At 28.6% G+C, this 27,976-nt stretch overlaps 2 protein-coding genes across 5 annotated transcripts in view; one reads left to right on the top strand and one right to left on the bottom strand.

Moving 5' to 3' along the window:
- Klu (zinc finger protein klumpfuss) overlaps positions 1–27,976 on the bottom strand; it is a 142,910-nt gene that overhangs the window by 8,615 nt on the left and 106,319 nt on the right. The gene's annotated exons all lie outside the window — the stretch shown is intronic.
- LOC141528626 (uncharacterized) lies at positions 17,491–26,557 on the top strand. Of its 4 annotated transcripts, XR_012479410.1 has the most exons (5): positions 17,491–17,614; positions 17,695–17,837; positions 17,914–19,272; positions 19,373–19,426; positions 19,527–19,913. XR_012479410.1 is itself a non-coding variant. In XM_074244775.1 (3 exons), the coding sequence occupies exons 1-3, from the start codon at positions 17,563–17,565 to the stop codon at positions 18,034–18,036; spliced, it is 318 nt and encodes a 105-aa protein (XP_074100876.1). In that variant the 5' UTR covers positions 17,491–17,562; the 3' UTR covers positions 18,037–19,507. The 4 variants fall into 4 exon arrangements, 1 of the variants encoding a protein (XP_074100876.1); XR_012479409.1 differs by lacking the exons at positions 19,373–19,426; positions 19,527–19,913 and adding an exon at positions 25,786–26,557; XR_012479408.1 differs by lacking the exon at positions 19,373–19,426 and having other exon boundaries at positions 19,527–19,911.

Raw genomic sequence — 27,976 nt, 5'->3', positions numbered from 1 at the left:
TTCTTTTGATCTTCTAATCAGTATAATAATTCTTTATAAAATAAAATTTATAAGAAAAAATGTAGGCAAGTATATAAAAAATTTATATCCACATAATAATGGGCACTTCTTTTGGAATTATTAATTATACTAAAATTAACAATGACAGTAAAGTTAGCTGATATCTAAAAATTTTTTTAATTTTTTGTATTGAAATAATTATTACAAAAAAATTTTTTTAAAATTTTATTTGTAAAAAATTCGAAGAACTGGAAGTGCAATTAAAAAAATTTAATTTTAATTTAATTAGGGATTTGAGTCGAACAAACTGTTTTCTCAATGTATAATAATACGGAATTTTGAAAATTTTCATTTTAAAAAAAATCGCGACTGATTGAAAATTTTCTCACCATTCTTACTGTTTTTTTTTTGTTTTAACCCGGCTAAAAAATCTTTAAAATAAGAATTTTTTTAATTCCGTGCTCTACGAGATTCTTAATAACTTTGTAATAATAAAATATTTTTTAATAAAAATTTAGCGCAATAATCTTTAATGTATCCTTAATAAAATAAAAAAAATTCGATCCCCAAATCCCTTTATTTTTTCTGTCAAAAAAATTCCCGAAAATCACCTCTTTTTGTCGATCGTCACAGTGGTGTTCTCTCTTAATATCATCACACTGAAGTTAGCTGTCAGCTGTCATTTTTTTAAATTTTTTTAACAAATCAATTATAATAAAAAAAAACTTCTACAAATTTTCACTTGTAATTTTGATTAATTTTCACTTGTGGAATTTTTTAATAATAATTTATTTGCTATAAAATTCTAAAAAAATTTTTGTTTAATTTAATATATTAATTGACGTAAAATTAAAAAAAAAAAATAAAAAATTTTTATTTTATTCTCATAAATAACCTAACATGGCTTTTTTTTAGATATATTTGATTTATGACAATAACATATCAAATATTACCGTATCAGAAAATTTTTTCATGGGTTCTGAAATCTTCTCAAGACTGTCGAGTTGGGAATGAGTGTCAACGATTTTAAAGTAAACTGTTGATAGTTTCCTCACAAAGAATTGGTTGTAAAAAATTTTAAGAGTCGATACCTATATAAAGGAACCGATAAAAAAACTGTAAAAATTGTATGAATAATTTACATGTGTTTACGAGATAAGGCAACGACGCGTAATGTTAAGGACATCGTTGTCACATTTTTACAATCAGCCATCAGCCATAATCGGTACTGTTGCGAACAATGATACCGACAAAAAGGCTCCTCTTGAAAATATCCAGGTTTCACTGGAACCGTGGGCGTAAAAAGAAGCGACCAGTTCAGAGAATATTCATGCTTTTTTTTTTTTTTTTTTAATTAACTTGAGCCGAACTTTTCGGGAGATGATCGTTTGCAGACAGAGATATGATCGATTAAATCAGTGAAGTATGAGCAAATATATAGTAATATAAATATATTATCGTATACTAACAGGTATCGACTAACAGGCCGCCCTCTTTATGAGTTTATGGCGTCTCTCTCTCTGAACGGGAGTGTCCATTGACGGTAATGGGGCATCGGCTGAACCGGGATCACTTGACCGTAGCTGTGTTGTGTTATTCGAGAGCCAGTGCAACCGTTTACGATCTTCCTGTTTGTACTATACAATCAAGAAGTACATACACTAAAAAAATTAAAAAACTTTTTATGCCAAAAGGGTAGAGAGAACTTCCATAACTTTCAGTCACAAATAAAAAAATATATAAAAAATTTCAAGAGACCGAAGATCGAGAATTGACGATCACTACTGCTGACTTGTCCTGGCATTTAGAAAATTGTGAAAATCCTTTTTTGTCTTTGAGATTTATTCGTTACGGATCTTCATGATGCAGCCAGTACTCTGATGTGATGATATTTCGAGATATTTATTGGGAAATTATTTTTATGGGTTTTTTTTTTCAGCTGGCAATCTTGGCCTTTTTTGTTTTATGGATTTAGTCGTTTCCATACTGATGAATCATTGATGGCTGTAGAAATTTATTGGATATTTTTTAAGGAGCACAAGAAATTTAATCATATTCAATATATTTCATTTAAGAAGAATATTTTATTGTTTTTCGCGAACAACTGACTTAAATTTGATTTTTGCACTCAAAAATTGCATTCTGTAAAAAAATTTTTAGTATGGCCAGATATGACCATATATGGCCAGATATGACCATGTATGGCCGTATTAAAAAATTCAATAAGTTCATATATGACATAATATGTTTATATATGGCCATATATAAACTTATGTGTACATATATGATCAGATCAGGCTATATATGGTCATATCAGGTCATATGTAGATATAAAAGGTTATAGGTCGCCATATAAGGTCATATTTGGCTATATCAAATTATTTATGGCCATCTCGAGTCATATATAACTATACAAGATTATATGTAGCTATACATATGGTTATATGTGGCTATATAAGGTCATATGTGGCTACATAAGGTCCTATCTGATCACATCAGATAATATTTAGCCATATGAAGTCATAAGACATATTATAAGTTAATATGTGGCCATATCAATTAAAACGTAACTATGTTTGTGATTATATGGTCATATATAGCCATATAAGGTAATATGTGGCTATATAAGGTCATGTTTAGCTATATATGGCTAAAGAAGATCATATATTGTCACATATGGCCAAAAACATTAACTTGTGACAAAAAAAATTCTTAAAATCAAAGTTGTACTTCAATGATACAACAAAAAATTTATTATGTAGGGAAAAGCAAAAAAAAACTCATAAAACGTTTGTCTTAGCTTGTACTCAGAATTTTGATGCCCATTGGAACGAATGTCTACTCTTTTTTTTTTTTTTTTTTTATTGAAAATAAGGCCTTGGTTAAACCAATACAGCCATGGATCCTTTACAAAACTGGTACATTTATCATGAGTCGAAATATCGAGCTTAACGAATGTCTACTCACGAAAATAATTTTCTCACGCGCCACCTAGTGGCAACTCCTTAAACCATAAAAAATGACCAGAAGCCCATAATACCATAAAGTAGCTAGAACGATAGCAGGAGTCTATATAAAGAAATCCAATCATCCAATCGAATAATCTTAAAAAATCTAAATGATGCAATAAAATAGAAATGGATATAAATATATAAGATAAGAAATGAAATAAAGGATTTAAAAAAATTGTTTGTAGTAATAGTAATATCATAAAGCCTTATTCACCGTCTACTTTATTCGACGGCTCAATTAAACCATCGAAATGATTCGATACCCGCTGTTTAATGGGACTTGGAGAATACATATGAGGTTATATACAAGTACTTAACTTTAGAGGATCGGGGGCGGTTGAATCACTCTCGTAAGATTGTTGCCTCAATAAATAAACAAAGGAGATTAAGATACACCGCGGGGTGTAATGAAAATTAAATCGCCGACAAAACCAATTGTAGATCGCCAATAATTTGTTTTTGAACTTTTTTTTTTTTACATATTTATAAATATTAAATATAGAAAATAATGAATTCATTTATTATTGACCGATCAACATTTAATTATTCGAATGAATTCTAATTTTAAATATTATTAAATCGTAATATTTATTACTAGCGGCTAATTAATATGGATGATTATGATTATAAATAAATGAGTTTATTTTAATAGGCTGCAATAACAACAAATTTGTCGCTTTTTCATTGAGGACTGGGGATTTGTTTTAGCGGAGACTTTACTCGTCTTGGTCCTTGTGCTCGTAAAAATCCCACCGGGGGTTAAACAAATAAAAGAGTAAATTGGTGGGTAACCAGAAGCATTTAAACACGTCGGCCATACGTCACTGTAATGAGCCGAGAGTCCGCTGTAAATTTACAGTTACGAACATTAACTTAATTCGCTGATGAGAGTTTTTAAATAATAAATTTAACAAAACTGCTGACAGCTTTGATTTTTACAATCCATTTTACTTTTATATTTTTTTAATTGTTGGTTAATTATATAATTCATTGCTCTTCACTGATGTTTATAATTACTTTTTTATTTATAAATATGTATTTAATATTCATTTTTTGTGAATCTTAAAGTTAATTTAATTCTTAAGTATAATTTTATTGTTGATTTAAATATTTTTATATTTCTGCGGCTGATTTAATTTTTTTTTATCTTCACAAATTAATTTTATAAAAATTTGTTTTTTTTTTTTTCTTCAAGATATATTTATATATATTTCATCTCAGTTAAATTATATTTAGAAATTTATCATAATTTAAAAAATTTACCTTTTTTTTTTTTTTTTTTAAAAAAAGTAAATTATTTTTTCAAATCTTGCAAATATATGGAAAACTTTTTTTTTTTTACGTAAGTAAAAATTTTTTTTACGAAAAAAATTTTTTAATTTTTTTACGAAAAAAAATTTCAGATAGTAGTTGGTATAATCCAGATTACAATGAGTATAATCTAGATTATAATGAGTATAATCTAGGATGATATCCAGTGTCATCTTGTTCTTTCTATATATAATCAATTGAATTTTTTTTTTTTAATAGCAAAAGTTAACATTTTTTTTAATATTTAGTAAAAAGTTTCTTTAAATAATAATTAACATTAAAATTAATAATGAAAAATAGAAATTTAATCAGGAGGATATCAAAAAAAAATTCTTGCATATTTAAATTTACCGATACATTTAAAAAAAGCCAGGAAGTACATCTAAGCGATAATTCAATAAAACCCGACAACCGAAAACCTAAAAACAGCAACAAGATCCTCCGACCTGAGTCAAACTAGCAAGCCTTAAGCATCGTCAGCGGTGTAAAAAAGAATAACTCGAAACCTTGGGAACACCCGTGTGGTTAATATATTCCGGCAATTTTCGCCGGGTCGGTGTTGCGTTGATCGCGGTCGTTTATCCCAGCGTTCACCTCCTATTCCGTATCCTTGGCTCTTACTGATGATGGTCCTCTTCATCACGAGCGATGCAACAAGCGCAACATCATTAAGCCCTGCGTCAGTCCTCCATATCCTGGGCGCTCTCCAAACTTTCTTCGTCATAAGTACTGCTTTCTACTCACCCTTTATCTTTATTTTCTTATCTCGAAGGAAGGCGCTTGTATTGAGAGTGTTGACCAGCTTTGTGGGCCGTGTTCGCAGCGCTAATTTGCGCTCAGCAGGAGCGACGCGAACTAATGCGTCTGATGCACGCCGGGAGGGAATCCCAGCAAACCCGATACCACTTCAAATCTTTCAAATCTTAACTGCACTCAAAATCTTTCACATACTACATGATTATTTATTACAATTGGATGGAAAATATTTTTTTTTAATTCTTTGATTTTTTATCAGCAGGATTTCGGCAAAATTTTTTCAACGCAACGTTAAATTAATAAATTTTTGCTGAACGCAGTCTCAAAGTTCGATATTTTTAAGAAAATTAAAGACCTTTGATTGGTTTTAAATTCGATAATTCGGAAATTCTGTTTCTTTCACAAATTGCTGGCCACCTGACCAAAAAACAATCTAATAACAAGTGCGAGTAATCATACGCACGCGATAAATTCGTCTGTATGATTTCCGAATGAAATTTTCGACGTAACGCTAAGGGGAACGGATTGAAGCCTGTCAATTTATACCAAAAGTAAAAAAAATGTAAACAAACTCCAGATGCGTTTTTTCGTTCCAATAGATGTTTTTTTTTTTTTAACTTCGAATGATTACAATCAAAACTTCTGATGAAAATTTCAAAATAGTATAATTTATTGAGCACAAATTTTTGTCTTTTGATATTTATGGAAGAATAGTCATTGGAAGTGCCGAGTAATGAGAAAGTAAATGAACTTTTAAAAAATGATGTCATTATCTCATTTAAAATGAGCTCTAATTTTGTTTTTTGCCATATCACAACAACGAATCACCGCGGCGGTTTATTTTTGTTATAACAAGAACAAAGTATTAAAGTATTTCCTTGAGGCCGGATTATTATGTATATGCGTATGCGTGACTTTTGCATTTAGCAGATACGAAAGGGATCGGTAGATGCAGCATGTGCATAACATGAACATATGGTCAAAAATTAGCAGAGATTTATATTTTTGTTGGGAAATAAAGTTAAAAACCCCTCTATTTTTTACCTCCTTGTGCATAATGCTAAGCGCTGTTGGATGTCGGACGTCAATTCACCGTAGATATTATTGTTATCTTTTAATAAGCCACTTTTTCCATTGAATAACTTCGAGGATATATCTATAGACATGCCCCAGGTGTTAAGATACCACTATCTACGGCAATTACTTGTAATTGTAAATATGCGTATGTGGTAATGGATAATTTAACGCCCTGAGCACTAAAATTGCTTATGACTTTATCGATCACTAGAATCGTATGGATTTTTCTGAGGACGGTGTAGAGAATGGATTCTTAATTTTTTAGGGGCAAAAATTTTTGATATTTTTTTTACATTAAAAAAGTCCTCGATAAAATTTTCTTGGCTGATAAATTTATATAATTTTTTTCTTTCATCAAAAATTAGATGTTTTTCTAATTAGAATTTTTCTTTGACAAATCAATTTTTTAAAGGAAAATTTTTTTTTTCAATAATAATAATTTCGCTAAAAATGACGATTTAGGATATGTCCAACTTTAGCTTTAAATAAATTTTTAAAAAATTATTAGAGATATCTTTTGTAGGACATTCAATATTTTACAAAAAAAAATATATAACATTTTTCAGTAGATTATTTACACGACGAGATTTAAAATTCCAAAGTTAGAAATAAATTATTCCTTAGACTGTTTAAAAAAAAAATTAAAATTTCAATTTTCGACCTCTCAAAATTAATGTTGAAAGCTCAAATTTTGACAGGATCGTTTGTCATTTTCTAAAAAAATTTTGAATCAATTTGAAAAAAAATTTTTTATCAATTTTTACATTCTAATTTATATATTATATTTTTTTTTCTTAACAATACTTGATATTCAATTTGAGACCTTGTATATGATTTTTTTTTTTTTCAGAGAAATTTCGATTTTTTGAGGATATTTCATATATTAATAGAATCTAAATCTTAGTTTATTTATCAATTACATTAAACACACTTAAGCATATAATTTAAAAGTTTATCTGAGCTGGACTTAATTAATCGTAATGTTGTTGGTACCAGAAGACACAACAAAATAAAAGTCTTGTTAATATAAAAGAGGGTTAAAAGTAGGCGGAATATTCAGGCAAATGTTAAATGTCGTCGTGGAGTGAGCAGTGTGTAGTGTGGCGATTCGAGATCCTATCGGGATGACGCACTGCATACGCACCTGATACCGGATTGTGCGTACGTCGACTCGTCTGTTAAGTTATTCGACTGTGGAGTTTATTTTAGTAACACTCTGCCGCCCCACACGTCTGAGCAGATCATACATATCAGAGGCAACTGAAAAGAGAGAAGAGAGACTTGAGAAAATAATTCACCAACAGGGATAAGACTCTCATTTAACAAGACCATGACTCACTAAATTTATAAATTTATTTTTATTATTATTATTTAAGTTAATTATTTACTTGCGCCCAAGAAATTTCCTAATTAAAAATACCGTGCCTTGAATTAATATGCTAATGAACTTTTTCAGCGTAAGAGTTGAATAAATAAATTTAAAAGAACAAAAAAAAAGAGAGAGAGAGAGATAATAATAAGTCGGGTCGCAGTATGCATGGATGTGGATGTGGATATGGATATGGATAGTCCTCCAGATAAAACGAAAGTTGAGGATAAGAGTAAATGAAAAATAAAAAAAAATAAAATAGCTGATTATGGTACCTAATTACCGGCCGCAGAAACGCGAGTAACTTGAATTGAGTAAAGTTGGATTTACGTGAGTTGAGACGACTTTTATTTACTATGGATTTAACTTAACGAACGAGAACAAAATAAAAATAATAATATTATTACAAGCATTGGTATTATGGTCACGGTACACTTTCGCGATCATAAGAAGAATTGCTGTCCCCCACCTGCGCGAATTAATGCCACAACTTGTGCGTATAATGGTAATCGACTGATCATCCTCGTAAAAAATTCACCACCTGACTATTTAATGGCCATTTTTATCATTTTTTATGCTGCTACAGTCTACATGTACTAGACGTTATTAACATTTTAAATTAATTTACTTAAATTATAGTTTTTGTGGGCACATTCTTCAATGTGTTCTTTTAAATTATTTAAGATGAATAATGCACCTTGAGGAAATAATATTAATATATTGATTGTACTTTTTAAGAAATTTTAAGAAGAAAAGAAGAAAATTTTTTTGAAATCAACAATATATTTACCTGTGTTTTCAGTGGGTTTAATTTGTTTCTCCGTCGCGAGCGCTATCGGGAAAAATTTAATTGATAATTATCAGGACCTCCTTGACGCCTCAAGAGCTCAGTAGTGTTAAAACATAATAATCCCTATTAATTATTAATTCATTCATTAAATACACTCTACTTTCACTTTAAATGATAACCACTCAATGGTCATTTAAATCCACTAAAAATTACTCCAATTCATTTTTTATTTTACATAATTTTATTATTTTAGATCGAAAAATATGAAATATTAATCCTCTTTTAGAAAAGTCTAACCATTGTCAGCTAAGACATGGATTTTAATCGCGCGAAAAAAATAATAAATTTCAATAATGTTTAAAACTTGTGTCGGGTATATTTAAATCACCACGTACTCTTTGGAGTAATTTAATAATTAAAACCAACAGTGACACATTGTTTCAATAAAAAATAATCCAACGACGAATAAGATGGTACAATAAAATGACTCTTTGTCAGAGATTTTGGTGAAGCTCCACTCGATTAAACAGACTGCAAATACGCTTGAGACTTAATCCAAAAGTTTTAAAAAGTATTTCAATGAATATTCATTTTATTTATTTATTCTCGTTTAATTATTTTCTCCACACACTGTGACATTGAAATATTTACTTAGCTGACAAATAGAGATTGATCAACACAAAATAATAAACATTTATTCAGATTGAATGCAATTGCTTAAATAACTTTCTGTTAAAATTAGGTATGTTTTTTTGTATCCCTAATCAATCACCGATTCATTTATTGTAATTATAATCACAAAAATATTTATTTAATTATGTATTTTTGAGGAGACAATAAATTAAATTATATCAACAATTATTTTCTCTACTGTGATATTCTGTAGTACAAGAGCTGTGAATATCAATTTACAAGTATCGAAGAAAGCGAATATTTGACAAAGAATTCGGAAAAAGTATCGTGAATTGTCAAAAACAGACGAGGGAGAAAATTAATTATTTATAGGTGAAATACTTTTTATAAAAAGTCGAAAGAGATAAAAAAAAAGTACAATCGTGTCAAGTGAAGTTTCCAATGATAAAAGATTCGCGAGTGATGAGAAAATTGATCAAGTGTAGAGTGTAGCTTACTGATCTGTTGGATGATCGTCTTGTTATTTTATTTAAAAAGATAAAATCGAAGCGTTGCCTTATAGAGATTGGTACAAAGATATACAAGTGCAGCCGTAGACTGAGAGCGTGGCTGGATCTCTGTGTAGAAGATACGGCGAATAATAAAAAAATAAAAATCTGAAGGAAGATGTGATATCAATAAGAAATAGTACGAAGTAACTCTTAGAACAAATAAAAACATAGATTTTTTTACTCGAAAAAACTGAAGAATATAATAAAAATGTTAATAAGAAAACATATTTATGTTTTCTATTATAAAAATAATGTACACAAGAAATGTGAAATCCGCGATAATCTTCGCGCGTGCATTTGCTTTTATTTGCCGGTGCCTTGAAAGGACATGTCATTTATCCCCTCTTTTTCCTTGATGATCAATCCGAGGATCGATTTATTTATCCGGTGTATGGACGAGATACTAGGGACGAGCATTAAAGCACTTTATTTACTTTAATTCATTACACTACAAATGAAAAATGTGGAAGGAAAATTGTGGCAGCGATTAGCGATCGTGATCATTGATTGCATACTTCAATGTGAAAAAAAATTAACATTTTTACACGCTTCTCATTTTTCATTTTGTTTTTACCATGAGTAATAATAATTAATTTAATATACATTAAAATCAATTGGTATTTTAATAACAATTTTATTTTATTTTATTTTTGATTTGCACAGTAAAAAATTTTGTGTTATATTAACAACTAGTACGTAAAAATAAAACGATAGTGTGTTAAAAACACTGTCTATAAATAAAGTATGTATGAAAAATTTGACTGAATAAAATCCCCCTCGTCGTTTTGAATTTTGGTAATCAATCAACAAATTCAGAAGACAAACAAAAATTAATTCAAATTTATGAACATCGGATTCAATACAATTAAAATTTGGAAGAATAAAATAAATATAAAATTTGGCTTTACTGCTAATTAAATCTGTTTTTCTTCTCATTGAAAATTTTTTATAAATTATGAATTTATGTATGATGTAATTAATAATTGTGTCAACACAATATTTTTATCGTTAAAATAATAATAGTAATTTCATTTAAATTGTGCTTCCAAATAGAAAATTATTGATTGGAAAAAAAATAAGAAACGATAGTATCCGCGATGAAAATAATCAATAATAGTTGTTAATGTCATAATAATGCCAATCATTTCAATAATTACAACTTTTCATTTATAAAAATATTTTATACGTGTTAAGTTAGCGTTAAAATTAAAAATAACGAACCGGTTGATTCTCGTGAGACGAAAAAAAAAAAAAAATATTAATGTTTATTTAAAAAATCACACATAAATGAAGAGAATTATTAATATTTTATGTATTTTATAGTGCGTTGAGTGACAGCTCCCGCTGATTTCCTTGTGCTTTCTCTGTTTCTCTTAATATCGGTGTTTTTTGTCACTCCCAGCATGTTGACGTACCTTTATCCACTCAATTGTTCTGCACTGCAACCTCAACTACAACGGCAACTGAGACGTTGCAGTCTTATCTGGAGAACCCAAAAAGTTAACAAAACTCGCAATACGCATGATGTATGTTCGGTCGGAATTTTATTTGTTGGTTTATCGAGTAAGAAACGTTCAGTCGATAGTACCTGAATAAAGGAAGAAAGACTTGATATCTTTAGCTCCAGATAGCAGACACCTACGTTTTACAATCTTCATGAGTATATAAATTTAATGGGTGATACTAATAAATTTTCTACCTGTCGTATTGTGTTATCTGGCTATTTTTTTAAACTTTTTTTTTCCGGTTACATAATCATTTTTTTTTTAAGAAAATGTATAATCATGAAATAAACATATATAATACTTATATATACAAAAAAATATAAAATTAATGTAAATGTAATTGAGAGATATCAAATCAATTGTAAATAAAATTATTTTTAATTTAATGAAATAACTTTTGTTACATTGTACTGTAATTTTTTAAATATTGACGTTTTAAAAGATATAAGCTCATCCCGATGTTACACTCATCAAGAGCTTTCATTTGAGTACCCACATGTATTTTCATATATTTTTCGTATATACATATATATAATATATATAAATATATGAAAAAATGGTGTGGATACTTGAGTGAAAGCTCTTGATGAGTGTAACATCGGGATGAGCTTATATCTTTAAAAAATTCAATAGTTCACGAGATACAAGACCATTTCTTAATTATGTAGAGATAGACCATTTTCAAATGCAGTCTACTTATCATTCTAAATTCACTATTGGTGAGAATGATATGAAACCATGTAAAGTAAAAAATTCAAGTCAAGACTTTTTCAACGATACCAAATTTAACCATAAATACCCATTTTATCTTATAAATACACGAGCCACAAAATTTTGCTCATCTCTTAATATAAATAATAACAATAATAAACAATCTTGTGCTTGTTTCATTTCTACGATACATTTTTTTTTTAAACTTCGATCAACATGTCTCGTAGTTCTTACACAGACATCACACAAGTGTAATAAAATATTTAAGATTACTTGAATGAACATGAGACATGAGCACATATGCAACCCCTTACTTGGATATGATCAACCTGGTTAGGTAGCTGGACCACACACTGGTAAGGTTCAATTTATATTTTGGGCGGAGTTTAAGCGTTATTTTGATCTGGCTGCCCGCTAAAAAGTATTTATCTCTCATCTTTTATGTGTTTATTATACATTACAATTATTATTACAATTAAAATGAAAATTAACAGTAAAATAAAATGTCAGGTTTGGATAAGAGTTAATTAATAAAACGTAGAATAAAATAAAAGTTTAGTCGGGTAATTAAAATTATTTTTTTCCAATTAAAAAAATCTTGAAAACTCTCATTAGCTTGTTAATAAACTAAACTCCTATACAGTATTACACACGTAGTAAACTTTAATTAATACTAGTTTAAATGACAGAATCATAAGAAAAATTCTTATGTATCTTTTGCTCGTAATCTTCGAGACTGAGTATGAGGTTAAATAATTTTTATTACTCGCTTGTATAAGACGTCCCGTTGAGTGCTCGGTGCACGTTCGTCTGGTACTGTATACTCTACTATACGCGAGCAAAGAATTCACATGCCACGTGTTTACATTTTTAGTCTTCGCCTATTAAGGATATGCATTTTTTTTGCCTTTCTATGCTCGATAAGTCTTGCATTTTTCGCATTAAAAATCACATTCATTGATTTTTATTTATCTGATCTAATGCTCAATTTTACGGACTAAATCGGTCCGAGTAAAATTGACAAGAGTTTTATTTTGGGGCGTGCAATCTGGAGAAAACAGTAAAAAAATTGTACTGTAATTAAAATAATAATTAAAAAAATGTGGTGATTGAAAAATACAGCAATCGATAATTGATCTATGAAGTAGATCTATCAAGGCACGTATGCGAACATACATAGAATTAAATCGAGGACGCGAATAAGCGTTTTGCAATTCTCAATCCTTCAGATCGTGATGGATGAAAACGGGGACGGTAAATTTTTACCTACCTCAAGACGCGGAGACAACTGTCAGGTGAATAGTCATTGTTGAATATCGATGGATTAGGTATTTATAAAATCCCTTTTAAATCTATATATAACTCTTATAACCGACTACTTTATAATAGCTTATCTATAATCTATAATCATAAACCAGCGGGTTAACGACCCTATACAATTCTATTTTACGTCAATAATTTTTTTAGGTTTTAAATCTTCTATTGAAAATTTTAATAAATATACAATGTAAAGAACAATTTTTTATGATAAAATTAATAATTCATTATATTTAGTACTTATATATTTTTCATATATTTTATATATTTATATATATGTATGTATGAAAAATATATCAAAAATACATGTGGGTATTCAAATGAAAGTTCTTGATGAGTGTAACATCAAGATGAGTTTATATCTTAAAAAACGTCAATATTTAAGAAAGTAAAACTTATAAATATTTAAAAAAAAAATAATTTTTTCCATTTCACAGTTTTTCATGTTTTTCCGCGGATTGATATTTATAACAGAATCTAGGCGTGTAAACACTTATTTTAAAAAAAATTTTAAATCCTATAAAAAACTATCAATCAAATTTATTATTATTACTATTTGCAGAAAAGCTTACCTGGCATTAAACGAGCAATCGAAAGTTTATCACCGACATCCGGATTTACGCGACTGTAAGAAGGTGCCCGAGGGTCGTTAACGATATTGGAAGTTTGAGTCATTGCAAACGTGTGTGGAATAAGAGAATAAGCATACGAGAATTCAACTACAGAAGCTAAGTTTGGTCGACGTGCTTGTACATTAATTACGGCCCTTATATCCACACTGATCATTTGCATATTTTATTATTATTTATTTGTTATTGGTTATATTGCTTCGTTTTAATTAATATTTTAACATTAACATTATTATTTATTTATTATATTTTCTTTTTTATTTACGAAGCATAATTTGTTTTAATAAGCTATAAAAAACTAGACTGTTCGAAATTTATCCAGGATTTTTTAGCTTACAGTTTTCCTTTCGATAAATTGAAAAAAAAAAAAAAAAAAAAAAAAAATTAAAAATATTTTTTTTTGAATCTCCGAAAGCCATCTAAATTCTCAACAAAAAATTCAGTATCAAAAAAAGATATAAGAACACATTGATTTATAATATCAAAGCATTACCTACGATAAATTCTTTTTCCAACATATTCCTGCAGGAAGTTTGTATGATCAAGTTTTTTATAGCCACCACGCCCTTTAGATTTAATGTGTTATATATACAAATCACTTATTGCAAATCACCAGTGTGTATGTATAACGAGTATTGTACACTAGAATTTAATAATAACCGTGAAGGAGTAATAGTAACAGTAATAGTAATAGTAGTAGTAATTAAGGATTACGATGTACCTAGTTATTCATACTGGAGGAAGTGGATATAAGCTATACAATTTTTTTTATTTATTTTCTCTATTCAACAAATGAAAAACTAATGGAACCACCTTCTACGGAAAAAAAATATCCTGCAATTTTGTTGCGTATGCACTGTGTATGTTTAATAGCTGTCTTTTAAAATTTATAGATATAAGTGCTCAGATTATTTTTTTTTTGCGAAATTAATTTATGCGCAATATTTTAATAATATGTGGCGCCAATCCATATTATCAAGTATTAGAAAAAATAAATAAAATACGAAATGCTTGTCTCGGTACTCCGTTAGTTAACACAGTGTTTAAATGTAATTTGCATATTTCCGCTTTATGAAATGATTACTGTAGTGAGTATAATAAACAAACCGTTTTAATGAATGAAAATTAAACTAATGTTATTAATTATTAATAGTAGTGCAGTAGTCAATAATTATCAGATATTATTGTTATTATTGGTTGGTATTTGTGACCGTATTTTAAACTGAAAAAAAAATTTTTTTAGGACAAGATAAGACAAATTGTGACAATGAATAATATGTTTTATAATAAATTGTGATGTGACCGCTGATTCATAGATGATTGATTCTCAAAAAACAAAAATAAAATTTTTTATCTAAGTATTACGATACATAAATTATTTTGATAATTAATAAGTTATTATCGATTGTTTTTCGGCCTGATAAGAAATTTTGTTGTTTTGAATAGTTTTTTTATTCTTTAAGTTAGTTTATCAAAACAAGCATTTTATTTTTTTACTCATTTAAAGATTTAATTAATCAATCTTTAAAAAAAAAAAGATGAAATTAATTTATTATTTAATATTTGCGCGTCGTGCATTTAATTTTTTAATGCTTAAAATTCAAAAATTTAAAAAAAAAACCTTTCTAAAAATTTCAGAATTTTTTAAAATCAGTACAAAGTATTTTGCAAACAAAAATTGATCTAAAATTTAAACGTCGATATTCATTTTTAAAGATTTAAAAAAATTCAAAATTTGGCATTTTTCAAAATATTCGAACAAAATTACAAAAACAAAATTGAAAAACTGGAAAAATCGCGAAATTTTGAATTTGCATATTTTTAAAAAAATATTTTTTTTTGTTCTTTTGCTAGTGTCTTTTATTGGTTTAATGGATAAAATTTTTCAATGAAAAATTTTTGGTTTTCATTTTATTTTCATGAATTTCTTGAATCAATTCAAGACAAGGATAAAATTGTTGCCACAATATTTTTATTTTAAGTCAATTAGTATTTTTTTAGAATAAAAACTAAATCATAAACTCGTTTAATATCATCATTAACATGATCCGCTGAATTTATGAATGGACAATATTCGTAAGCATGACTAACGTTACTAGTAATTAAACATAAATCTCCCGCTTAGTTTATCATCATTGTTATTATTATTATTTACTATTAACATGCATTTTATTATCTCGGAACGCTTAAAACAATAATAATTTTTCTATTGCTCGCCGAAATAAATCATCGAACAATTATAATGATGATGATGATGATGATGATGATGATGATGATGATGATGATGATGATGATGATGATGATGACGAAGATATAACCTTAATTGATTTTACCACGGTGACTGGAGATTTAACGAGAGTGGATGTAAAATAAAATGACTTTTAAATAAAGCGTATGAAGTACCATAATAAAACATAACGACGAAGAAAATAAGCTAACGTCGAAGTTGAAGTGGAAGTTTCAATTTTTCGTTTAATTATATTACATTTTCATAAATATAGAGAGATAAGCTAATATAATATAAGTGGATGAGAAAGAACTTAAGATTAAAAGCAAGAAGGTGAGTAGGTCATTATGAATATTTGTTGTAACAAATTGAAGAGCCAAAGATCGAGGATGACAGTCAAGATAAGGACCTAGTGATTCAGAATTAACTCCAATACTAATACCAATATCAAGTTAGATCACCAATGCGGACGTTAATATTGATGATGATGATGATGATGATGATGATGAAGAAGAACCTGACGTGGTCATTTGACGGCAGGTGCAGCGTGTCATAATCCGAGATAATATTCCTCGCAGTAAAGAGGAAGAAGAAAGAAGAAAGAGGAAACGCTGAAGGTAAAATAAGTGAAGGTGGACTAACAACCACCACGCTACAAGGATATAGAAAAGGACAACGGCGCCACCTGTAGTGACGCTTTGCCTTCGTGTGACCCTTGCGCCTGAAGAGTAAATTATAGCGCATCTTCTTCTGTAATTTGACGTTTTTTAAATTTTCTTTTGTAAATATTGTTAATTAAAAATTGTAGATATTGGGTTTTTTTTTTAATAAATATTGATTTATAAGAGAAAGTACAGAGTATATTGCAGTCTAATTTCATAGAGTGTTAAGTATTAATTGGGCTGTAAGAACGGAGTTAATAAATTGATGATTTTTCGTTTATTTATTGATTAAGAGGATTGTTTTAACTATTTTTGTTGGTTTGGTAATTTTAGATTTACGGTCATAAATATAGGAATTTAATTGAGTTATTGATTTCGGTTGAGTGATACCCAGAAATATAAGGCTTATACACCGATGTTCTCCATGAAAATAACATACATAAAAATTTATTTAAACATAATAATTGAACTATTTAACCTTTAAAATTTTAATACGGCTTGCATAATATTGTTATGATTCTATTTTTCAAAAAAAGTCAATTTGTCAAATTTTGTGGGATACGACGTATTAGAATGGCAGTATCGATATGTATAGTGTACTGAATAACCAAAAAAAATTTAATATTGAATTAATTTAATTTTGTTTTTTTGATTAGGATATATTTTATTATTCTGCATAGTATTCTCTTTCTTATCATTGACGTGATTTACTTGTGAAACAATTACTTAAATAGTTTATCAGATCTAAACTTACTCATAAATTTCATGTATTTTTTATCAAATTTAACGTGACTTACGGGTCTTAAATCAATAACATTAGCTCTTACGTCACTCGGCAAGATTATTCTTGTATTAGTGTAATTTAGTAACTTTAAATAAAGAAGGTGACTCAAGTATTACTTTAATGTACATATGTGAGATAAGTAATATACAAGCTGTGATGTAGAAAGGTCGTTTTAGTTCTGTTTTTACGGTCGCGTTACTATCATAATAGAAGCAACAGAATTTTTATCATGTATTCATTGCGCATCTGGTTTATATTGTTCGTAGCAGCTATTTCTTCATGTAAGTCAATAATTTTTTTTTTTTTTTTTTTTCTGAAAGAAATAGTGATGATAGGTATTTTTTTTTGTCGCATTGAACAGATTCATTATTTGCGTATGAAGAACCAGAGTATATTCCTGTATATGATTATGTGGAGCTATTTCCACAAATATGCAATGAGAATCAAACAAAACACAACTGCAACTTTCAAAGCTGTGCAACTAGCAAAGACAGTTCTAATTCAGTAAGTTATCGAGTTATGAAGACATTTTTTTTTTTAATTGAATGAATAATTATAATTCGTTCATTTTTTACAATAGTATTGCGAAGGAGATTGGAATTCGTGTAAGTGCAAAAATGGTTACTGGTTGAATTCATCTAATGATTGTGTCTTACGTGAAGATTGCGATGTACATCCTCGTTTTTTTGATTCGTGGTACTAATCAATTAAAAATTCCTAGAAGAATTGAAATTTTGGATTAATTTACCCCAAATTTAGATAAAAACCCACTTTGTTTTATAAATACACTGGCCACAAAATTTTGCTTATTCTCTTAATAATACAGATAATAATGAAAATTTATTTATTATAAATGTTAATATTTTTTAATACAAAAATTATTATTATTATTATTATCGTGTTTAAATAAAAAAAAATAAAGATCAGTCGTATCTTAACTGAGATACAAAATGTTGATTGAGCCAAGAAGTACAAACAGGATTGACAATTAACAAGTTATGAAACCCGATACCGGTGTGCCTTAAAATAAGAAATAAATAATATTGAATAAGAGAAGCGAATACATCTTTAATTTGAAATAACGTCTGGTTGTAATGCAATGTATATATCAAGAGAGGAATCATAAAGAAACGGATAGGATGAGTAAAAGTTGAAGAAGACAGCGATCCAGTTGGTGTTAACGACTGAATAAAACGCGGGTTGAACATCCAAAGAAATGGTAATGGTAATTACAAGCAGCTCGCGGTCTTAGAACGATTCAATTGAATTCCACGTGGCAATAAACTCACGTTAATACGGGGCTAACCGTTCGCTATTTTAATTAGCCGGCTGCGTGGCTCAGGCTCTCGATTTCTTGAGCTAGAGCTAGAGCTGGAGCTCGAGAACAGAGACCTGGACAATCAACTGGTCAGCGCAAATGAGTGGAAGAGAATAAACTAGTTGAGTCGCAGTTGGTGAAGAATTGCATCCGTACTCTGAAAATAAAATATATGTTTATTTTATTTTGATCAATTTTATTATGGAACTTTTGGATTTTCCAAATTTTTTACTTCTACTAGAAAAACTTAATAGCAAGAATAAAAAAATATTTCAGAGATAAACGTTATATTTGTCCAGTTGTGTCGAGGTTAACTTGACAAAGAAAAGGAAGAGGAGATGTGGGGTTCCACCCTCACAACAATATTTGGACACGGTGTGCTTTTGACGTGACAAATGTGCAATGTGGGAACACACAAGGCATCCCAGACGACGGAGGTGGCGATGCGGTGGCGGTGATGCTCAACCAGGACCTACAATCCACAGCCTACAACCAGAACATACACATACATTTATACATACAGCAGAATACAGAATATGTTTATACGCCAATAGAGGACAAGGAGAGGACAATATAAATTAAAGGACAAATCCAGTGGTCAGCGGCGTGTCGTCGTTTGTCGTAAGTCTTTGTTGTTTAATGATAGCTCTTTGTACTGACAATAACCAAATACAAACTACTCGAGCCACTCCCTCATGTTGATCATTTATTTTATTTAAAGATAATATATCAACATTAACTGGGATTAAATACCTTTCAATATTTATTTTATCCGGTAATTGTTTCTTCTTCTCATTCTTAAAGAGAAAAATTAAATCTTATTTTATTTCCATCAGTCAAAATATATATATATATATATTTTTTTTTTTTTTCAGTGTGCCTACATACAATTATATATTTAATGTACCCATTTGAGACTTGATTTAAAAATAAACCATATCAGGCCACATATGGCCTTATTAGGACATTTAAAAAATTATTTTTGATCAATAAAATATTTTAATTAACTTCCACACTGAATAAAATAGTTTATTTTTTAAAAATAGGCATTGTTGGGAAAAGAAATTAATTTGTTGAAAATTTTCAACAATTTTATTTTATAACTGATAATATAAGAATTTTTCAGATAGTAAAATTACTTTTGAAAAAAATTTTTCTTAATTTGTAAAAAAATAATTTTAGATGGTCAAAATACGAATTTTGATGCAAAATTAATTTTTTTCAAATTTAGAAAAATTGTTTTTAACAAGAAAGTTATTGTATTATATTAAACTGAGAAAAAATTTGATTTCTTCAATAAACAAATAAATTGGTTAAAATTTAATTTTTAATTATATTGCTCATTTTTTTAAAAATAAATTATTTTTCTCATCTATAACCAAATAAAAATTAGCTATATGAAAATTTGTCCATGGATAAATTATTTATCTAATTAATTGAATTTACAGTATTTGAAATAATTTTTATAAAAATCCTCGAAACTTCGCTTATTAAATCTTAAAAAGAAATATAAAAAAAATTACACTTGTAAATTTATTTCTCAGGAAGCTCACCCTTTTCTCCTTTTTCCCTTCACCGATAAATATCAATAGAAAAAAAGGATCTTGGAGGCTTTTGATTAGTTAATTCACCCACACTGCCAACCAAAATAAAATCTCTTCTACCTGTCCCTCGAGCTAACCTTGACCCTCAGATTCTATTACCATTTTATCATCATTATTGAAAAAGATTTTTTGTCCGATGAATCGAGGAAGGGTCTTATGTTTTTTTATTACATCAAAAGTGGTGTCGAGCGCATGAAGGAGTAGAAAGCAGACAAGAGATACAAAATACGTTATATTAGTTATAGTATAGGAAGTATAGAACAGTAACCTTCTCCCTCTTCCTTTCGGGCCTTACATAAGGAGCAGCAGTACGCGTGGCCCGCTACCTGGGCCCCAACCTCGCCCAGGAATAAAAAAATAAAAAATAAAATAAACAAAAAAGGCCAACGAGGGATGGCACGCGCCAAGGAAGGAAAGGGGCCAGTGCACGTCTACAGAGAAGGAGAGAAGTTGAGCAAGACTGATCGGGCCAGCTGCCTTTTAGCTTACCATTTTTCCTCTTCGTCTTATTCTTATTATTATTATTATTATTATTTTAGTCCTCAGTGTCTTCGTCCTTTGATGAGTCTCGATTCCTTTTCCTTACACTAGATTTCGACCTGTTGCTTCCCCTCAAGCTACCAGCTTCGTCCGATTCCAAAGAAGGATGAGGTCTAACAGACCTTCAACAATCACTGTCTTTTATTTTCTATCAGTCCATTATTTTTCTTATAAATGGAAATTAATTACAACTTATTTTTCAAAATGTCTAGTTAGGTTAAAAATTGATATTTTACTCCTCAACTGTTTGTGTGATTAATTTTGATGGACATTTTTTGTCTTATCAGGGTTTGTACAATCTAAACAATTTTTTTTTTTTTTTTTTACTTGTAACTCATTAATTTTTTTTTTTGGAGGAAATTTCTTGAAATTTAGGTTGGAAATAAATCTTCGACACAATTGAGAGATGAAAAATTTTGTCAAAGAATTAAATTAAATTTTTCTAAGTAATCTTTAATTTTTTTAATCACATTTTCAAAAATAAATTCTTAAGCCAAGAAATTATTCTTGAGTTAATTAAATTTTTTTTGGTTCAAAATTTTATTTTCCAACTCAAGATAAAAGCCATATTCTTGGTTCCAGATTTTTTCTCTTGAATCAAGTTAATTTTTTTAACGGAAAGAACAAGATGACCTGGATATCATCCTACATTATACTCACTGATATATGTGGTGAAAAAAAATTTCAGATAGTAACTAGTACTAGTTACTAGTATTTCAGATAGTAACTAGCATAATCCAGATTATACTGGGTGATATCTGGATTATACTCATTGTAATCTGGATTATACTAGCTACTATCTGAAATTTTTTTTTCACTCAGTATAATCTGGGATGATATTCAGTGTCATTTTGTTTTTTCCGTGTGATTGAAAAAAAAAAGTTACAAGATGAAATCTTAAAATTTCAATTTTTTTTTTTTAAATTGAAAATTGTAGTAAAAAATAGTTAAATTTTTTTTTTTTATTATAAAATTATAATTTTTAAAAGCGGCAAGTTGAAAACAAGATTGCTCTTCCCAATAGAGTGAGTCTTTTACTTTAGTTAAATAAAATAAATGATAAAATACCATCGAAATAAGTATATAAAGTGTATAAATAAATAAAAAGCATATGTAAGAAAAGAGCGATTCGAATTTATTGGAGCCGACGATCGCTAACGAGGAACTGTGAGATAAAATCGGAATTACAAATCGAGATTTATGGGTTATATATATATACTTGTTTAAAGATTCTCCGAGCCGAGGTGTCGATTGTTAAAGTGTTATATACCCGGTGTAAAAAATATCTTAAATAAAAATAACTTGAATATTTTACCGAATAAATAACATATGCATGATTGGGTGTCTTACTTTCTGCTCACAAAATTAACGTGTGAAACCGATAACTTTTTTTTCTAGATGCAATTTTAATTATTTTCCAGCTGGTATGTATCTTTCTCAAGGGGTTACACTGATTTGTACCGAGGGATGAGGATTTAAACCGGTTTACTTGCCTTTCGTTTTTTTTTTTTATACGCAACTCGCCCTTTAACGGCTACCTGCAACTACTGGTTTTTTAAAATTATTCATCTAAGAGTTCACGTACTCTAAAATAGTTATGAGTTGTTGTTTAACTTCGCATAAAGACCCAACAACAATAGCCAATAACAGGGTCACTAGAAAATAAATTTAACGTTATTTTACAAGAACACATTACATATAAAAGAAAAAGTAAAAACAATAATCGAATGTACTTGCATTTTGAGAAAAGGAAAAAAAAGGAAAGAAAAATTGAAACTGAAAAATTCGTGTTTTAAACATCTGTATAGATTTGAAACTTAGCCAAAAAAAATTTTAATTTGTAATGATACGTTATTTAGTCAAATAATGTTACAGAAAAATAAATTCGTTTTTTTTTCTTGTTTCAGAAAAAATAGAAATACTCAGAACGTTTGGATGATTAATTTTTACTGGAAGTTTAATTTAATTTTTTAGTAGTTTCAGTAAAAATTATTTTTACTGAAATTAAAATAATCCAAAATAACTATTAATTTTTCATCTTATTAAAAATAAATCGTACTAAGCTATTAAGACAGATCTAATAAGATTTTCAAATCAATCAATTAAAATCGCAAGTGAAAATAATTTTCACGGTGATGTGTGACTCATTTTTCTCAAGCAAAAATGTACAAATATTAGGATGAGAACGGAAGGAAGAGGCAGGACCCACACGAGGATAAAAAATGATTTGAAAGAAGTATGAAGCCCATAAAGAAACAGCTGAGTCGCGTCGAATTCACAAGGTGTTCGGATAGGAACGTAACGGTCTAAATAAAAGTAAAGGGAATGTTTTAAATCCTCGTACTCGGTATAAAAGGATCTTGTCCCGTGCCTTCCTTCCATTCATTCAAGTCAAGACCCCATCTCGTTACTTGTCCCGCTCCCCTTGTATCACTCAGCTCTGCTCTGTACATTACGTTAATACATGAACCCATACACTGGATGACATACCAAATAGCATGCAGGAGTACTTGTGTGGGTACAAACGTAAGCCCGAATTTCAGTTAGACCTTATACAGGGTCTTTCGGCTCTTCTTTTATTTTTTACTTCATTGAGAGTCTACTTGTCATGTGCTAATATATATCTATATAAATTTAATGCCAAGGGGAGTCCTTAGTAATAGGATGAGATGAGGAGTTCAGCTCGTGCCATCGAGGATCTGACGTAACGAATTTTTATTCTGGTTTACGATTTTATGAATCTTATAAAACTTCATTTATTGCATAATATTTTTTATTCTTTGCTTCATTGCTTTTCTATGGAGTATCGGATTTGCTTATTTGTGGAGTCTAATGCATTTTTTCAATCGAAACTATACGTAAGATTTTTTAGAAAAAATCAAGAATTTAAATTATTTAAATAATTTATATAATTTTGTAGTTAGAATTAATAATCATTTAATATAACTTTCCATAAAAAAATCCTAATATTTTTCATTTTAATTGTAGTAGTTATTATTGAGGATGATAAAGTTTAAAATATACAGTAAAAAATTTTGCGTCAAAAAATTTTGTGTCAAAAATTTTTATGTTAAATATTTAACACTTTTTTGTGTTAATTTAATACAATAAATGTTAAATTTACTGTGTGAAAAATTTTTTACTGTGTAGATTCGATCCCGTGTAATAAAGTTACGGAATTCCGCCGGTTACAATATTAATATTAAATAATAACAATAATATTATAGTATTAATAATATTTATAAATATTTTGTAAAATAAAATTAGACTGCCGTTATTAATAAAAATAATTGTCAATTTAATGATAGCGTTAGTAGATACTTTAATTAAGATTGTTTATTTAATAATCTACGTAGTATTTATTTTTACAGAGCCATAAATCAGGCCATAAATATCCATAAAAATTTTTCACGGCTTGCCAAATGATTTTTAAATTCCAATAAAATCCGGATTAATTTTTCAAATAAATTTTTTTTCTTTTTACTGATGATCAATAAACTAATCCTTTTTTTTTTTTTTTTTTTGAATAAAAATAAATATAATTTCAAACTACAAAGTTGTATTTCACAGTACACAGAAATTGTCGTATCGTAAATAAACCCTCAGAAGCCTCAATAATTAAAAATAACTACGTTAATTGATAAAGATGATTACTACGGTCCTTATTGAATGTACTATCGTCAATAAACCATCGGGGGACACGGTATCTTCGTGTAGATATTACTTTCCAATGAGATCGGTTTCAATATACATATCTAATATCAATAAGTCTACCGAGGCAGTTAACTTAAACTTGTTACTTGTTGGCAATTGCCACTGATCAAATTCCTATTTATAACTATTTACACACACGCACACACACACTCACATAAATGTTACCGTGCATATTAACCATCAGCGAATGAATTAACCGCAAGTGTCTATAAAAGTACTTGCTATAAATACATTAAGTTAAAATTTTATTTTAACGATAGAAACCTACACCCACTGTCGATCGTAACAGTTCAGCTTTATCTTTTGCTTTTTTATCCCGTAAAAACGTGTTAAGTCGGTCATTATCGTATACCGGTCCTCGAGAGCTACAGTTGAGTTGAGTTACCTCGTCTCATCTTTCGATAGCCATTTTTTGTCGTAAAGTTACTGAAAGAAATAAAAATAAATAAAAAAAAGTAATGACTAAAAATGAATGTGGATTGTTTTACTTTTTGAATGATGTTACATATAAAAAAGGTTTAATAAATGGTCATTCTTAAAATGGAACGTTGTCAGTTGAGTATTTTCTCGATGACAGAGGGAATCGTCAGTTGCAGGACGAGGCCATTGTAGCTTGTAACTCGGGACATTGAGCGATGCACCGAGACGCTTGATTGTGTTCCCGGATTTTGCGGAGTTGTTGAATCGCTTCTAAAATTAGGACGAGATACGAATATAATACCTTTTATTCTCATTTTATTCTCGATCTCGATCTCTTAATAATACTTTACTGAATTTGTAATCACAAATTTTTATCAAGCACTAAAAAAAAAAAAAAAAATAAAATATTAGGCGATTTAAAAGAAATATTGTTAATCTGAAAAAAAAAAATTATTTTAATAAGAATTGGCGGTTTTAATTCAACAATTTTTGAAATTGAAATTCATACGGAAAAAAGTAAACTGTAAAATAATAATAAATAAAAAAGTTTCTTTATTTAAAATGATAAAAAAAAATTTATAAAACAGTTTACCCTGTAAGGCATTCCCGGAACTTCCTTTTATTTAAAATTAATTAATTAAGCTCTGTTTACTCTTCAGTAAAATTTTTTTATGTTTATTGAAGGAAGAAAATTTTTTTTAACATCAACCTGTGAAAAAATTTTCTTATCAATCAGTATGGGGCCTGATATTTGTGAATTTTTTAAATTAATTATAACTGAATATCTCAAATAAAGACAAAAATTGTCAATAAAATATTTTTTTAGAATAAAAAGCAGTTTTTTTTTTTTTTTCAGCTATATAGTTCGTATACTGAACTCTTCATATATGTTCACATCCTCTTCTACTAGAATAAGCTGTCGTGGCTGGCTCTGCAAATACTGACTTCAAACTCCATACTTCATACAAGATACGTGGATATGTACTCTCCTTCCATTCCCGGTATGGCAATTTCGAAGAGGCGCAGCACCTTCGGGCCAGCGAATTAATGCTCCCGGTGTTCATGGATCGCGCTCGCCATTCATAACGTGAATGTTATTAGTGCAGATCTTAGTCAGATACCCGAGGCTCTCTACCGCTTCGTGTGGTTTAAATAAAGATGATAAATGCCCGTCCCTCCTTCTTAAACTCCTTCTCTTTCTTTACCGACTCTGAATGTAGATTGATATCGGCTACTTGCTCTCTACTCTTTACTCTCCTTCTGCTCACTTTGCCTTGTTCTCATACTGATCCCGCTAACCCCTAAAATAATCTTAACAAATATTATTAACATTTTTTAATTATTTTTAAAAATTAAGCATGCGTCCACAGAAAAAAACCAACTTCTTGCGTCAATAAAATTTTAAGGAAGACTAAAGTTATTTTGGAGCAAGAAAAAATTTTTTGGCTCAAGAAACTTTGATTTCATCCAAGAAATTTTTAAATATCAAGAAAATTCACACTCGAGTCAAGAATTTTTTTTTTCAGTGTAAGAATTTTCTTCGAAAAAATTTTTTCGCTCCATTTCGGCAACTATTTTATTTTTTTTTTTTTTGGAATTAAAAATACTTTTCTTAAATCAAAATATTTTTTATCTCCATAAAAAAATTTTTTTATACGGTCATATTTTATTTGATTCAAGAATTTTTCTCTATTCAAATTAATTCTTTTTTAATTAATTCTTTTATCATCTTAAATCAAGTGAAAAATTTCTTAAACTAAAAAGTTATTTTCGAATTAAGTAAATTACACTCAATTCAAGAATTTTTCACTTGATCTAACATGATCAATTTTTTTTTTCTTAAATTAAATTATTTTTTTTTTATTAGTGCACAGAAAAAAAAATTAACTTGATTCAAGAAAAAAATTCTTGAACTAAGAAAAAAATTTGGAAGAGTTTCGTTGTCTTGAATCAAGACGAAAAAATTTTTTTCACAGAAGCAATGAAACGACTACAAATTGTCAGTAAAAATAAAAATTCTTTTTAATTTAAGAATAAATTATTTAATTAAATCAGAGAAATAAAATCTACATTAACAAATTGATATGTGAGTTAAAATCTCGAGCATCAAGGGGAGGAGAATGCAGGAATATAAAAAGGTTAATGTAAACATAAAAGAATTTAATAAAAATAAAAATGCAATAAATAAATGAGGCAAAGATAAAAGGGAAATTTGAATAGATTTAAATATTAAGTTAAAAGATGATTTATTTAGTAATATTGTTAATGTATGTATGTGGAGTGAATACAATTCGATAGGAATATTATCTTACTGGTATAATAACTGCGGATCGAGTAGTTGAAGCCGGGCCCACGCACGTTCAAGCTAATATGCATATCCGTACGATTAATAGTTAATGACCTGCCGGATTGTACGTTGTAAAATCTATCCTCCCTCTCGCTCTCTCTCTTCTTTATCTCTGTCTCAATTATTACGCCGTCCTGCTCTTTACTTGTAAAGACATCCATTTATATGCTACACATGTTACACATATTCATACATGCGTGTGTATATATATATATGTATATAAATATATAAGCTAAAAGATTTAAGTCTGCTGATGGTTACTTTTCTTTTCTCATCTCTGCACTCCACAGCATCCAAATCGAGATGCGATCGGCCTCACAAGACCACCCAATTACAATCAACTTCAAACCATTAAACATTCATTATCGTTTACCCCAAGAGATACACATTGCCTATCTTCAATTTTAATTTACTTTTTTTTCGGTTATACAAATCTATTTATCTTCTTGTATTATTTTTATACAAATTATTATCAAACATTTTTTTTAATGAAATTTTTACACTTAAAAAATTAAAAATTGACTCAAAGAAAATAAAAAAAAATATTATGATTGTCAATGTTTTCGAGAATATTGTCTAAATTAATTTTTGATTTTTTAAGAAGTCAAAAAAAAATTTTTTTTTAATCTCAAATTTTATTGATAAAAAATTTACATTTTAAAAATTTTTCTTCCACATTGAAAATTATTCAGATACAAAA

The sequence above is a fragment of the Cotesia typhae genome, unplaced genomic scaffold (assembly GCF_013202065.1).
Source record: "Cotesia typhae breed Kobodo isofemale line unplaced genomic scaffold, CoteBio_Ctyphae contig_44, whole genome shotgun sequence".
In the NCBI taxonomy this organism is placed as follows: domain Eukaryota; kingdom Metazoa; phylum Arthropoda; class Insecta; order Hymenoptera; family Braconidae; genus Cotesia; species Cotesia typhae.
Note: the sequence above shows the minus strand (reverse complement) of the source record. Positions and strands in the feature narration are given on the sequence as shown.